The sequence below is a fragment of the Alligator mississippiensis genome, chromosome 13 (genome assembly GCF_030867095.1).
Source record: "Alligator mississippiensis isolate rAllMis1 chromosome 13, rAllMis1, whole genome shotgun sequence".
Taxonomy (NCBI): domain Eukaryota; kingdom Metazoa; phylum Chordata; order Crocodylia; family Alligatoridae; genus Alligator; species Alligator mississippiensis.
Window position 1 is genome coordinate 30,266,200 of NC_081836.1, and position 14,597 is coordinate 30,280,796.

At 52.2% G+C, this 14,597-nt stretch overlaps 1 protein-coding gene across 2 annotated transcripts; it reads left to right on the top strand.

Moving 5' to 3' along the window:
• The first annotated feature begins 1,989 nt into the window (after window positions 1-1,989).
• Window positions 1,990-13,294, top strand: LOC102565462 (galanin receptor 2b). 2 transcript variants are annotated; one of them, XM_059716982.1, is made up of 3 exons: window positions 1,990-2,678; window positions 8,157-8,558; window positions 11,322-13,294. In XM_059716982.1, exons 2-3 carry the CDS (start codon window positions 8,185-8,187, stop codon window positions 12,070-12,072), a joined length of 1,125 nt encoding a protein of 374 aa, XP_059572965.1. In that variant the 5' UTR covers window positions 1,990-2,678; window positions 8,157-8,184; the 3' UTR covers window positions 12,073-13,294. The 2 variants fall into 2 exon arrangements, with proteins under 2 accessions (XP_059572965.1, XP_059572964.1); XM_059716981.1 differs by lacking the exon at window positions 1,990-2,678 and adding an exon at window positions 2,985-3,083.
• Window positions 13,295-14,597: the final 1,303 nt, after the last annotated feature.

Genomic DNA, 14,597 nt, shown 5'->3' on the forward strand with positions numbered 1-14,597 from the left:
GTCTGCGCACTGAGCCTGGTGATTCCTATGGTCTTTGGTCTTTTGAGTCTCTGTAACCAACTTTTTCTCTTCACTAGCTGTTCCAAAGTACAGTGCCTGACCCCAAACCCAGTAATACTAATAAACACCCTCCCACTGGTTTCAGTAGACTTTGGGTCAAAGCAACTTCTACTACAAGATGCTGAAGATGCTAAGTGTGCAGACACATGGCACAAAGTCCTGCCACGTAGTAAATCATAGAGTAAATTTAGCTGTGAAAAAGTAAATGCAGGAATGTCAGTCTGTGGAAGGTGTACATCTGCTTCCCTAGTTCACCTTCAGAGCAGTGGTTTGCTCAACACAAGCCTGCTCCCTGCCACTTTGTGGCTGGAACAGCATCTACCACAGACTCGTTCAGGAAAGCTGGATGTCCGTTCCTTACTTCAGATTAAAACCCAGGGTAAATGCTTCCACAGGAATCATGTTGCGTGTCTACAACTGGAGTCCTGGCCCAGTGTTGCACCTGTTCTCCTTGGCATGATTAAGATCTCTCCTGCTGACAGCCCTGTTTGCATGATCAGAAGTAGAAATCTCACGGGCAGAAGCTGGGTTGTGGCTTGCTGGACTTCTTAATTTCTTCATGTGCTTCTTCCTGGTCCATCTGCTACCTCCTTGCCTGCAGCAGTGGAGACCAAACATCTTCCCTCTCCTTTAGCAATTTTACACACAGGGGCTCCCAGGGAACTGGGGACAATTGGCTTGGGTCCAGGCCTGTTTTGGGTCGCAGCACGTAAATTTGGCATAAGTGACACCCTCCTTGCTAAACAGCTACTGTCACTTCTTCATGGTGTGGTGACTGGAGAGCTGTCCTCCCCACTCACCTGTACCCTAGTCTGAGTCTGCAGAGATTAGTGCAAAAGCCTCCCACTGACACCTTTGATCTCCTGTTTACTATTCCCTTCAACTTTTGGGCAAACTGTGCTGTTTGCATCTGGTTGTTTCCTATAATGAGCTGGGCTGTAGTCCTTGTTCACATTCACAGGGCTGCCTGCCAAATTGGATATTTTCCCTTGGAACTTCAGTTTATTTTATTCTAACTCTGCTGTTTGTAAAACCCTCTTACAGATGCAAATCTCTCTATCAGTTTCCCCTTGCTCATTTACTGCTTTTATTTGAATTCTAGGAGTAAGCACACTCCGGAACTGAGACTGTGGTCACACTGTGTCAGGCACTGTAGAGACTGTCCATTTCCAAAAAAAAAAGCTTACAATTTAGGCAGGCAAGACAAATAAAGGATGAGGAAAGTTCTAACAGATCCTCTCAGTTCTAACAGATTGGACACTGATGTGCAGAGGGATTCAGGCTGAAATTTGGTTAGGAACTTAGTGCACCTATGTCCCAGAACACCAGTGGAATTGCACCTATTTCCCTGAGGCTGCTTTGCAAATCCCACTCATAGGTTCCTAAATCAATTAGGCAATTCTGCAAATGTTACTGATAGCTTCTAGCATGACATTGTCAGCAGTTTACCTCCAGGAAGTCTAAAAAAGGATCTGCTGGACTACAAGGGGGAAATGGGAGCAGTCACGGAGGGAATGGACATTTCAGGAGAATCCAGGTGGTATTTTATAGCATTCTTCTCCATCAAGACTGTTTGGCAGATCTGATTCTAGAGATGCACAGGTCTCAAAGACTGAATGAGGAGGACTGGGAAAAAACTAGTAAATTAAAGAATAAGAGTCCCCAGCCCAGACAGTAACACACAGAGGGTGGCAGGAACCTTTCCTCTTACAACAAGCCTGGGGAGAGTCACTGAAAAAGGGAGGCACCAGAGTTGAAGTTGTAAAAGGGAAGACTGTGGTTCTGGTGAACTGTTTCTGCAGATGGTGGGTGTAACTGCTGCCCCTTAAATCACATAGTAGGAACAACTGAGCTCCTTTTATGAACCCAAAACACAGGCATGCATTCCCGGGTAAGGTTAAGGCACACAGGACTTTGAGCAGGCAATGCTGCTCTGCTCTGCTGGGTTTTGTCAGAGTAGAGGAACGTGCAGGAGACAGAAATGGAGAGAACCCAGATCTCCTCAAACAAGCCGTGAGTATGGCCCTGGAAAAAGCCTAGCAAGAGCTTTTGGGCTGAGTGCTGGCTGGAAGCAACGTTTCATTTTGCCTGTTAGGGAGACAGGGCACTGCACCATCTTGGTAAGTCAAGACTTGTGTCTCAGCTACATGACTGCAGCACCTACTTCCCCTAACAGAACCCATCTCCTGGACCCTGAACTCAGACTTACCCCTAAGGTCAAAATATATGTAACCCAGTGCTTGATTAACCTGTGAAACTCATTGCCAGGTAGATCTGAGGCTGTCGGCTTTGAGGCTTATTGCTGAGGTTTTGGAAAAAAAGAATCCTTCCTCTGCAGGCAACGCGCTCCAGACTCGTCCACCACGCTTTTCCACCTCTTCCTCCTAAGCCCCTGTCACGGCAGGCAGGCGGGTGTCAAGCCCTCGGGCCAGGGCACTGGGAAAACATTTCAGCTCCAGCACTGCCCCTGTGCGGAGCCGGCCGCGGGGGCGGACCTGGGCTGAGCCCGTCCGCAGGCTCCGCTGCTCCTGTGCTGGGACAAGCCCGGGTCTCGCTGAACAACGAGGAAGGGGCTGCTGGAAGTGTCAGAGACAACTTTATTCTGCATCTGAAAGCAGGTAACCAGGAGCAGGGACCGCAGCAGCGAGTCTCCAGCCGGGGCGACTGAGGTGCCGGCAGGGGCGGGACGGCGCGAGGCGGGCTGCCGGGGTCAGCCCCGCGGGGCAGAGGAGCGGCGGCCGGGCACGGCGACCCCCGGGGGCTCCTTCCGAGGTCCCCGGAGCCAACTCCCGAGCCACAGCTTCGAGCTGGCGTCCGAGGGGCCGCGTGTGCCCGGGAACCCCCGTCCCGTCGGAGCACGCTGACCCGGCGGCAGGGCGGGACCGGGCGGGGCGGAGCGGCCGCGCTGTCTGCCCGCGGCCGGGGCACGTGGCGGCGGCGGGAGGAGGGACGCGGCGGCGGTGGCGGTGCTGACAGCGCCGCGGCCGGGCGGGCTCCGCGCGGGACGTAGCGGCCCGGAGCAGGTAGGCGCGGCCGGGGCTGGGGCCGGGGCGCGGGCTGACACCACCCCAGGGCCGCTCCCGGCTGCTGGACGGGGCGGGCGACCACAGCGCCGCGCGGGGCAGGGAGCGAGGGAGGCCGGCAGCGCCCCACTGCCCGCGCCGCGGGGCCGCCGGGGGCGGGAGGCCGAGGTGCCTCCGCGCGGGCACCGCCCTGCCCGGGCCGGGCGCGGGGCTGTGCTGTGCGGTGCGGCCGGAGCCCGCGGGGAGCCCCGGGTCCCGGCCCGTGCCCCGTCCGGCGGGACCGCTCCCCTGCCTCCGCCTCCGCCCCCGCCTGCTCCCGGCCCTGCAGCTCCGACCCGAGCCCCCTCGCTGGTCCCTCAGGGAGAGTCGGGACTCCGGGGATCGCTGCTCCACTTTGCCATTGACCTCAGGGGAAGCACCAGACCTTTCTAGGAGGGGTAACGGGGCCTCCTCGGGGCTGGGGGTCCTGGGAAGCAGATGGGTACCATACCCGTGGGCCAGGACCCGGTCCCCTTCTGTCCTTTCCCTCCCCCTTCTCTACTGAAGTGCAGTTGGATTTGGTCAAAGCTAAATAAATCCACGAAAGCCATGCCAGCTTGTCAGCTACTGGACACCTCTGGTGAACAGACAAACCCTCTGGGCTCAGGCAGAGAGGGAGATGCCAGACTGGGGTGTTAGCCATACACCTGGGTCTGGCTCCCTGCTCTGCCACAGACTCTCTCTGCAACCTGGGGTGAGTCATGTAGCCTCTCTGAGCCTCAGCCCAGTCTACAAAGTGGGAAGAATGGCACTGACCTACTTCATGGGGGTCTGGGGGGAGGTCAGCATGCCAAATGCTCCAATACTGTAGCAGTGGGGACCAGATAAGTGTTTAACATGGACAGAGAAGTCGCTTGTTGTTTCCTGTAAGAACTGTCTAATAGCGGGGTTGGGTAAAAAGCCATAACAGGGAATAGTCAGACAGAGCATGGCTCGCAGAGCTTAGGCAGTAACTCAGCCTGCAGCTAGCAGTCCATTCTCACCTCATGTCTCACGTCTGATGATGAAGGTTTCACTAACAGGAAACCCTAAGACCACAATCCTTCAGGTCGGGGAAATAATTTTACAGGTGTGAACTGCCAAAGAAATGATGCAGGAAAGGCTGCCCAAGTCTGCAAGCAACCTGGGACAATGGCTATAGGATGTTGATTCTGCATTTTCATGAGGACAAAAGCATTGCTTTCAGGGCTCATCAGGGTGCTACATAAGGGAAAGGAAGGATTTGCTGCCCTGCCTTCTAGCTGGACAGCTCAAGTGAGAGGAATTTGAGTTGCGGGCAGAACTTGGAGAATACTGCCTTTGGTTTTTCCTGCTACACCCTACAACAAGGCAAATTTAGCCGTGAATTAGGGGTGGTGATTGGGATCTTGACCACCTGAACAGGGGGCCAGGAGAAGCAAAGGGGCCTAGAGACTGAAAAGGATTCAGAGCATAGACAGGCAAATTAGGCAGAGTTGAAAAACGGGATAAGCTGCTCTGCAGTAACTGTTCAGTGCACCTGCTCCTGTCCCATGGTAAGTGGAAACTGAACCAGGGCAGCTTGCCTCTGAAAAAAACAGGAGTAAGCTATGATTTAGCTTTCACTTATCCTGGGATAGAAGTAGACAGACAAAACAGACAGGACAAATAGAGCCTATTGCTGGACTTGTGGCTGAGCGCGGTCAATTGTGTGATGACTTGGCCAATTCCCTACATCAGTAGGGATTGAATCCAGGACCCCCAGTGCTTGTAGGACTATGTGCCCTGGATCTGTTACTTGACTTCACACCAGAGTAGTTCAACAGGCCCTGGATTCACCCAGGAGGGAACAAGTGCATAACCTGACCTGTGGTCAATAAATATGAGAGGAAGACAGGGCAGTATATCTGGCAGCAGCTCAGGTCTGCTTTCACTTGCACTGGTTTCACCCACTGGCCTCAGGGGCACTACTCACTCTCTTTTGCCTGGAGAAATGCCTTTGGTGATGCATGTGGAACTAGCAGAAGAGAATCCAGCCCCAGCATGAGAGGTGACTCCAACCCCTGTGCACAGCAGATCCGAACCAAGTTACCCACCGGATTGTAACCCTTGCTGGTGCTCAGGCCTGCAGTGAAGAGCCTTGACAGCACTCTCCTCTTTTCTCTGTAACTGCCTGGTACCATTTTGATTTGGCAGGGATGTGTTCATGCTGTTGCAGCAATCCTACAGCTTTCCCTGCTGTTTTAATTGGCTTTGTTCATGAACCAAGACAGATCTTAAGTCACACAGGGCAAAAATGAGTGGCTTGCACATTAATGTTGCCTATCCCATCTTCCCAGGCCTGTCTGCCTCTCTTGCTTTGATCAGTCCTGCATTCTGTCACTTTATGTATTTGCTCATTGCAGCTTTTCTTAAAAGGCAGGGGAGCTTAAGTCTGGTGCTGCCTGGCACCTGTGTGTGGGAGAGCCAAGGCAAAGCTGGCTCTTTCACAAGGCAAATTTCATATTCAAGGCATCAGCATCAGTGCTGTCACTAGGAAACTTACTTTTACTTCCCACAGCTGTGGGATGAACAGGCCCTTCCAGGAGTAACAGGTGGCATTTGTCCTTGCAAGTCATCGGTGGGGATGGAGACTGGAATCTCAAGTGCTAAAAGTAAAAGTCTCTTGTGTGAGCTCTAGGAACAGCAGGTGTGTTTGACCTGTGCACTGTGGAGCAGCCACTAGAGGTACAGTACACAAAGAAGATACATAGGCACACCCCAGATGCATATGACACATACACTTATCACTTAGCCTGTCTGTACTGGGGAGTCTTGTACCTATGCAGATACATTACCAGTACCTTGCACTAGTGTTCTGTGGGTCTGCAGGGTAGGCTTGCCTGAGCCACAGGCAGCCTGGTGCATGCGAGTGTACTCATACAACTTTCCTCAGAGTAGATGGAGATGCTGTCCTCCTGCCTGTCACATGTCCCTTTTGTGTGTGACAGGAGAGCACAGACCATTTCCTCTACCCACCTGAGTCCCTTTATTGGTCTCAGTGAAAATCGGTATTCCTGCGTTCTTTTCTATACTTTGCCATTGACTTCATGAGAAGCACTGAGCAAGTCGCCTCCTCCATCCAGACCACCAATTCTATCTTTGTAGAGCTATGTCTGCCTCCTCGTAATATGCATGTAAGCTGCCGATTCAGAATGTGTCCCTATGCTCCTCTGTGCTAACATGCTTCCCACGCTGGTCCCCAGGTGGCGGCAGCAACGCTTCAGATACTTTCCATTTAGTACTGCTTCACCCAGGACGAAACCTGAGCCTGTAAACTCCCTGAGCAAGATAGGAAAACTGAGAGAGATCTTGATCCTTTACAGAGGGTACAGAGACCTGACAGACCTAGGGGGATAACTTGGGGGGAGGGGAAGACTTCTTTTGCTGCAGACAGAAGTGGTCAGTGCAAACATTTGCTGATAGGAAATAAAATAGTGTGTGCCTGTGGATTTTACCAATAAGAAACTATCCGTGCATGTACCTTTGCGTCATCCCCCAGCTCCAGAGAGGAAAAATAAGTGGATGAATTCTGGACATTTGGCAGGATTAAATATCTCACTAATATACATTTACATATAGTAGGGAGATACATATATATGTATTTATGTATAGTTACATAGGTATACATATACACAGATCGCTCCCCTAGTTACTGGAAGACTGTCATCATCATATTGAGGGAATGCTGATGAATATGCAGGTACAGGGAGAGTGAATGTGCAGTTGGTGAAATGTTATTGTTCTAAATTGAAAAAACACTAGCTTGGATTCCACCACAGTCCCAAAGGCCAAATCCTAACCCAGGTATTTGCATACACATTTCCACAAAATAGCTGAACGGCATAGACACACAGGACACCATCTGCACATACCCCTTGCTCTGTCACCCTGGTCAGTGCTGGGGCTTTAAGAGATGAAAATGAATTTTCCCAGCCCTTACAGCTGTGAAGAAACCCTTCCAAGAGGAGACCCTGCAGGTCATAACCTGTAAGCTATAAATTGCTTTTCCCTGTCAGTAAAATGTCACATCTGAAAGTCAAATGATCATCTGAAACAGCAACATGAGTGTTTTGCTCATGGTCCCCTCAGCAGAACTGTCCTGCCACTTTGAGATTTGCAAACTATTGCCTTCACTTCCTCTCCTTAGGTCAGATCTCTTTTGGGAAAACAAACCATAACCTTTTAAGCAAACAGCCAGGCCTACTCAGGTAACCAAGGCCAGCTGAGGACAATTTAGCCTGCTTGGTGCTCTGGCTCCTAAAAAGAGGAAGGGAAACCACACAAACTATATCAAAGCAAAGTTGCCATGAGAGCTTTCACATAGGAGTCACAGTGCCGGTCTCCTCTGTGACATGCTGCATTGGCTGTCAGATAAAAATGGGAGCTCTCTCTACAGACCAGCCAACTCCTTTAGAAATATAAGGGTGAATAAATTAGCAAGTGGCTCAGCTACCACCATTGTAGGACACTGCAGGGCTATAAATGCCATTACACCTAATCTGGTGGCACAGATGTAGAATGGGATGGAGGAAAGAGTGTTCACCATGTATTTATAAAGTGCAATAAAATTGCCTGGCTTTGCAATTTTGTTGATAGACTGCTGTAGCCTCACCGCCACAATGGGAACACTTCTCCCTTACTGTGGTCATGCAGGTTGAGTGGGAGACAGAAATACTGCAAGAGGCAATATTATCTCAGCTCCTCCAGCCGTAACAGAGGAACCCTGCCTCTCATTGCCTCCATCACTATCTGCCCTGGAGAGCACCTGGGCTTCTGCTTCAGCGTAATTCCAGGCACAGGCTCTGCGGTGTGGAAGCTATTAACCACAAACTTCATGAAGATGGCATCCCATCTCACACTGCATACTCCCTAAGCCCATTACTAGCCACCCCTCCTGAGGAGCCCTTGGCTAGAGAACCGCTAGTGAGGTCTTACTGTCTCTAGTCAGTCAGTCAATCGGTCAGTCAGACTCAAGATATGGTCACTCCTCTCACTCATTAGACTGTCCCACCCTTGCCCCTCTCTGCACCCCAGGTCTCCTACACCCTCAATCCAGGGCAGAATGACAGAGCATGAGGACTTTGCCGGCCTGGCTGGCTTCTGGAACTCCTCGGACAGTCACCAGTTCAGCCCAGCCAGCGTCATCGTACCTGTTGTCTTCTCCCTCATCTTCCTCCTGGGCACGGTGGGCAACAGCCTGGTGCTGGCAGTGCTGCTGCGCAATGGCCAGATGGGTCACAACACCACCAACCTCTTCATCCTCAACCTCAGTCTGGCCGATTTTTTCTTCATCATTTTCTGCGTCCCCTTCCAGGCCACCATCTACTCACTGGAGGGCTGGGTCTTCGGCTCCTTCATGTGCAAAGCTGTCCACTTCTTCATCTACCTCACCATGTATGCTAGCAGCTTCACCCTCGCTGCCGTCTCAGTGGACAGGTAAGAACAACTGAAACCCATTGAAGGGCTCTTCAGGTCTGCAGGATTCTCTGTCCTGGGCCTGACCACCTGCGTGGTTTAGGAGATTAGGGAAAAAGGAGGGTTGTGTCCTCTAGGCCAGCTATTCAAATACAGTCCATGTCAGCAGTAACCTAAAGTAGCTCCTCATCTGCTCAGTGGCCTGTGTCAACGGGGTTGGTGGGACGTGGTGTCCCCTTCCCAACAAAGCTGTCTGAGGTGAAGGAGACTGATCAGCTGCACCCTTCCTCCCCCCCCCCCAAGATATAGTCCTCCCCACCTAAGGGATGCTGCCCACACTCTCCTAGAGGAGTGATAGCCCAGTGGAGAAAGCAGCAGCTTGGTGTTTGAGACACCAAGGTCCAGTCTCTACCAAGGAAGGTCACATGAGTGCTCTGTGCCTCATTTTCCCTTCAGTAAAATGGGCCTACAAGCACTATCATCCCTCCCCCAGGGGTGCTGTGAGGCTAGTTACAGCAGAGGTGGGGAGGTGCTCAGGGCCAGTGGTCACGGGATTGACATAGTACTGAGGCAGACAGATTCTAGGCCTGGGGTAAATAGGAAATTTGTTTCTTGGCTGCTGCCTAACCAGCATTAAACACACACTGATTTATGATCACTGTATAAGTCCCAACCTGCAGATATCCCAGATTCTGTGCCTAATATACTACACAAAAGTCCACTCAAGATAGGGTGAGCTCAGTTCCTGGTACAAGCAGGAATGACTCTGTTACCTTCCATGCAGCTATGTTGATTTGGTTAGGGCTCAGTCTGGCCTGGCAGCTGTCAAATGATGGGATCACACACAAAGGCTTGCATTATAAGGCTGGGCAAGAGTTTAGGATAGGAAGGGTAAGGATGCCATATCCAATGGAAGGGAGTGGGGAAGGAGGAATGAAGGTACATGAGACATGGATCAGGACATCAGGGCCAGAATAAAAGATGCTGTGAGATCACCTGCAGCCAGGACCTGAGTTTTATATCTCATCACCTGGGACAGCTCCTGGAGGAGTGTGCCCTTAGCACCGTCCCAGGGCACTGCTGAGAGCAGTGGCCAGTGAATCATTAAAGGCACTTTCTGCAGAGCTGTTTGGGGTCAGCCATGGGAGGCCTCCCTCCTAAGGTCTGACTGACCATCCCCAACTAGCTCATGAGACTGGACCACGTCTTCATGGGAGGGGATGCAGCCCTGTGATGATGAAGGGCACCTTCTGCTCTGCTCAGTAAGCATGAGCTCAAAGTGCTGCAGTGGGGGAATGAGTCTGCCCAGTCCCCTTGGACCCAGGGCTGTGTCACAACCCCTGGGCCTCCCAAGGGAATATCCTAGCACAGGCTTCTGCCCACCCTGTTTGAGCTCATTCTTCACCATCCCTTCTGTGTGGCATTGCTGATGCACAGGGGCTGCTTTGCTCTACCGCAGAGGAGGCTGCACAGCAGCACTGGATGAAGCCACCTTATATGTAGTTAGAATGGGAGAAAGGGTCCTTCTGAATGAAAGGGATGTTAGAGACAAGTCATTATATTGATGGGGGCAACCTTTTGTACTGGCTGCATTTTTCCTCCATGCTCTGCTGCCAGGGACAGGGTAGAGTTTGTGCCAACTAAGCATTGCCTGAACCAGAGGGATGGAGACAAGAGGGGTGAAAGGGCTTTTGCTTGCACTGACATCTACACCCCCTCCTTGCACTCCCCTATCCACAGGGAAGCAGAGCTCCAAGCTGTCTCCTTTTGTAGCTGTCAGCCACTGTCAGGGGACTGTCACACAAACACATGTTCCTCTCTCCTTGGGGAACTGGGGACAGATGTTCCCATCAGCCACTTGTCCTCTCTGCCTCTTGATAAGTATGACAGAATGAAACTGATCTTGTTCCATCTGGAGGTGGCTCTGCTCGCCTCACCCCACAGCGGTTCCTAGCGAGCTGCCAGAGGCACTTCCCACCATACCTGCTCCATACATGCTGCTGCCTGTGGACAGGCAGGGAGCTGCTGGAAAACAGTCTCAGAGATGAGCTGTGCATCAAGGGGAAGAATGGTCTGTTCTGGCACTTCCAGGCTGCCCAGACTGGGCCTTCTTGGCTTGATCCAAAACCCGTGAAAGTCAGTGGAAAGTCTCCCTTTGACTTTGCTTCTTTGCGGCTTTGTACCATTCCCATCACTGCAATAATCAATGCTCAAAGCACCCTGAAGGTCTTAAACCTAGGGTCAGGAGTTGGGGGCAGGCAGTACAAGGAGTTTGATCAGATCCCACCTTTTCCAAGCTGTAGAGCAGCTTTGATAAAAGTCAGGGTCTTGCCAGGTTGGGCTGCCAGGTGAAGGGGTCTGAGTTCAGGAGCTATATCTGGTCTTCCCCTCTCTCATACCAGCTAGGGTTGGGAGAGAGTCTGGTGTTATTTGAATGGTTACCTCAACCTAACCTCTCCAGATGTGCTCTGGGAAATGGGTCCAGTATTTCCTGTGTGGAGGAGATCGCTGACATAGGGTGTGTGTTAGAAACTGAGGGAAGCATCCTCTTAGCAAGAAAATGCTGCTGGATGCTAGGATGTGTCCTGAGTGGGCCAAAGGCTTGGGAAAGCATTTGGGCCCTTTAGTGACATGAGGGACACTGAAGCTGTTTGCTGATGGTGGCCATGCTAAAGAGGGAGAGGGACCCACCGCTTCAGGGCAGCAAGAATCCCACTAGTGGTTCATGGCTGAAGCAGAGTCCTGAATCTGTCTAATGCCACGTTGCTTTGGTTTCCTTTCCAGGTATCTGGCCATCCGCTACCCATTGCGCTCTCGGGAGCTGCGAACCCCCTACAATGCAGTGGCAGCCATGGCTGTGATCTGGGGTCTCTCAGTGGTCTTTGCTGGGCCATACCTGAGTTATTATGATCTGATTGAGTGGGAGTCCAGCTACATTTGTATGCCTGGCTGGGAGGAGTGGAAGCGCAAGATCATGGACACCAGCACTTTTGCCTTTGGTTATGTGATCCCGGTGCTAATAGTCAGTCTTTCATACACCAGGACCATCAAGTACCTGTGGACAGCCGTGGACCCCCTGGAAGACATGTCTGAATCCAAAAAGGCCAAGCGGAAGGTTACCAAGATGATAATCATTGTGACCATCCTCTTCTGCCTGTGCTGGCTGCCCTACCATGTGGTCATCCTCCGCTACCTCTATGGGGACTTCCCCTTCAACCAGGCCACCTATGCCTTCCGGCTGCTCTCCCACTGCATGGCCTATGCCAACTCCTGCCTCAACCCCATTGTCTATGCCCTTGTGTCCAAGCACTTCCGCAAGGGCTTCAAGAAGGTATTCAGCTGCCTCTTGAGGAAGAAGACCCGGAACAAGGTCCACGTTGTGCATGCTGCCCACATGGTGCCTGGCTTCGATGCTGGCTCCACCGAGGTGTCCCAGATGAATGAGGAGAACAATGGGCAGCAGAATGGGTGTGAGCTGGATCCAGCATCCCTTGTGGTCCCATCAGGCTCCTCCCGGCCTCTCCATATTTCCTAGTAGCCAGGCTCTTTCCTCAACCAACCACACTGTGCTGCCGAAAACAGGGAGACACAACCCCTTCTCTCTGGGTGTTGGAGAGCACAGAGAGGTCATCGAGGTGCAGAGAGCCCCACAATGGAAACCCAGGAATCCTGCTTCTCCCCCTGGACTTGCCACTTCTCCTGTTGCATCACAGATGTGATATTCTCCCAAGCACAGAAACAAAGCCCCTGAGACAGCATAAACCTGCACATGCCCATCCTAGAGGACAGACCTGGGCTCATGCTTGCTCCACAGGCCAGGAGAACTAAAGCTTGCTGGACCCTGGAAATTTGACTGCACCCTGGTTGGCTCCACACGCTCTGTACACCTTCCTTCCAATCTCACTGTTCCCTGCCTTGCTGTGGCCTTAGTAGGCAGATTTGCTGCCTTGCTGACATGGTACATCATGGTACATGTCTGTACCATGGTACATCATGGTACAGACACCCAGGAGGCAGATTTCCAACCTGCAGTATAGAGAAGGGAGCACTGAAAGGCACCCTGCTCTATTGCACCCTAAAGAAAAGCACAGCTCTGTGTCTTGTCCTTCAGCCATGTGCACCCATTTGGTACCACTGCATTGGCCCCAGACTCCCTACTCCACCTGCAATGTCAGGCAAGTACTTATGCTTTATACTTATGGCTTTGGCTAGGTGCTCATCTCACCCCACAATCCCTGCCACTCACCCCAAGAGCCACACTGCCCACTCAGTGTTCACCCTGCAGGACCTGTTGTTGCATCTTCACTGTTTGAGCTGGTGACCCCCAGGCAGCTCTGGGCAAGGAGTCATCATTCCCTAGCATGGCTTTTCTTTGTCAGCTGCCAATATCCCCTACACCCACTGGGCATGGCAGGGCAGCACTTGTATTCAACATACTAGGTGGGACCATAAAGTGCAGGCAACACACCCCATGGGACAGGGGATTAGGCTGTTGGGATTTCAGGGCACAGAACAGACATCAGCAAGGGCATGCATCAGGCAAGCCAGCTTCTGTGACATGCCTGCCACTAAAACCTGTCCACTATCTTCAAAGCTGCCTCTGCATACACTTCTGGTATGCCACTGCCCCTGTGTAAGGAGCTCTTCCTTGTACATGTGGAGAGCTGTGGTCTGTCTGGGAATGAGGGAACTGTGTATACTGTAGAGATGTCTTTCCAACCTAGTGCAAATAAATATGGTTTCCTGTCCTGAGCAGCGATGGGATCTTGGCTGATATTCTTTACACAAGGAGCAGGGATGGGCCCCTGCTGCAAGGTGCAAAGCTAGCTCTGAATTCCAGAAATTCAAAAGAAAATGGAAACTGCCCATGTAAGCCCAGTGGTGGCCCCCTTGTGTCCTACCCCACTCCCTGCAACCAGCCTAAGGAAGTACTTGATTCTGGTCAAGCAACCCAGGCGAGGGAGAGCCTGGGTGGCACTGGCAGTGTTTTGGGACCCTTCCTTACTCTGAACTATTACCAAAGTGTGAGCATCACCCCACTCCTGCGCTCCAAAGGGCCTGGCAAAGCCCTTTCATTAGACTGGGGACTTCACCTCCAGGGGTTGCTGTAGCCTTCAAACTCTGGGGAGTGTTGAGTGCACTTGTGGGGCCACAGCCTCCACTGGTATTCATCAACAGAGCTCCACTGCTGTCAGAGCAGTGCCCGTTTATACCAGCCAAGGGTCTAGTTCACTGACTGCTCACCACTGGCTCTCTCAGTCACAACTCACTTACTTGCCTCCCTGACGCAACAACTACTTGCTGAGTGAAGCAGTCTCAAGCTCCCCTGAAATGGCCCACCCATAGACAGCTGGCTGTATTGCTCAGGGAAGAGCAGGAGGATGGGCTGCACAGCTTCATAACAGCACGGACAGCACAGTGAGAGCAGAACTCAAGCCAGCTGAAGTGACTTGCCCAAGGTCCCCTGACAGGCCAGTGCAGCCGGAAGACAGCCTCCTTCTCCTGACCTTGGACACGACTGCCTCCCCTGTTCCTTCATAGTGGTGCTGTGCTAACAGGTGCTGCCCTTGGTCACCAGGCAACAGCTTGTCAGCATCCGCTGCTGAATTGTTCCAGCCAGGATCTCTCCTGTGCTGTGGACACGAGACATCAACTTTGCTCAGCCTCTGAACACGAAGGAAACAGGGTGAACACAGATAAAAACTCCAAAGAGGCAAGAGTGGTAAGAAGAGCGGGGAGCCGTACACAGAGGGCTCCTGACTGGCAAGCAACTGGTGCAAGGAACAGTGGAGGAGGAAGGGAGAGAGTGGGAATTATTCCAGATGGCCAAGATTATCATGAAGGTCGAGCAATGCCCATTTCCACCAGCCTGCTTCCCAGCAGGACCCCAAACACCACCACACACACACCATGGGGAATGAGCAGTTGCAGGTTTGGTTTGGCAGCTGTGAGACCGAGAGTCTGTGGTACTCACAGGTTGTCCATTATCTGCCCAGTGGCATTGGCAGGGCATGGACAGGGGCCTTTCAGTCACATTCCCCATCTAACTACACCTGACCC

Coding starts and splice junctions, on each gene's coding strand:
- LOC102565462 (XM_059716982.1), top strand. CDS start 8,185: ATGACAGAGCATGAGGACTTTGCCGGCCTGGCTGGCTTCTGGAACTCC. Junction 8,559..11,321: donor GCTGCCGTCTCAGTGGACAG/GTAAGAACAACT, acceptor TTTCCTTTCCAG/GTATCTGGCCATCCGCTACC.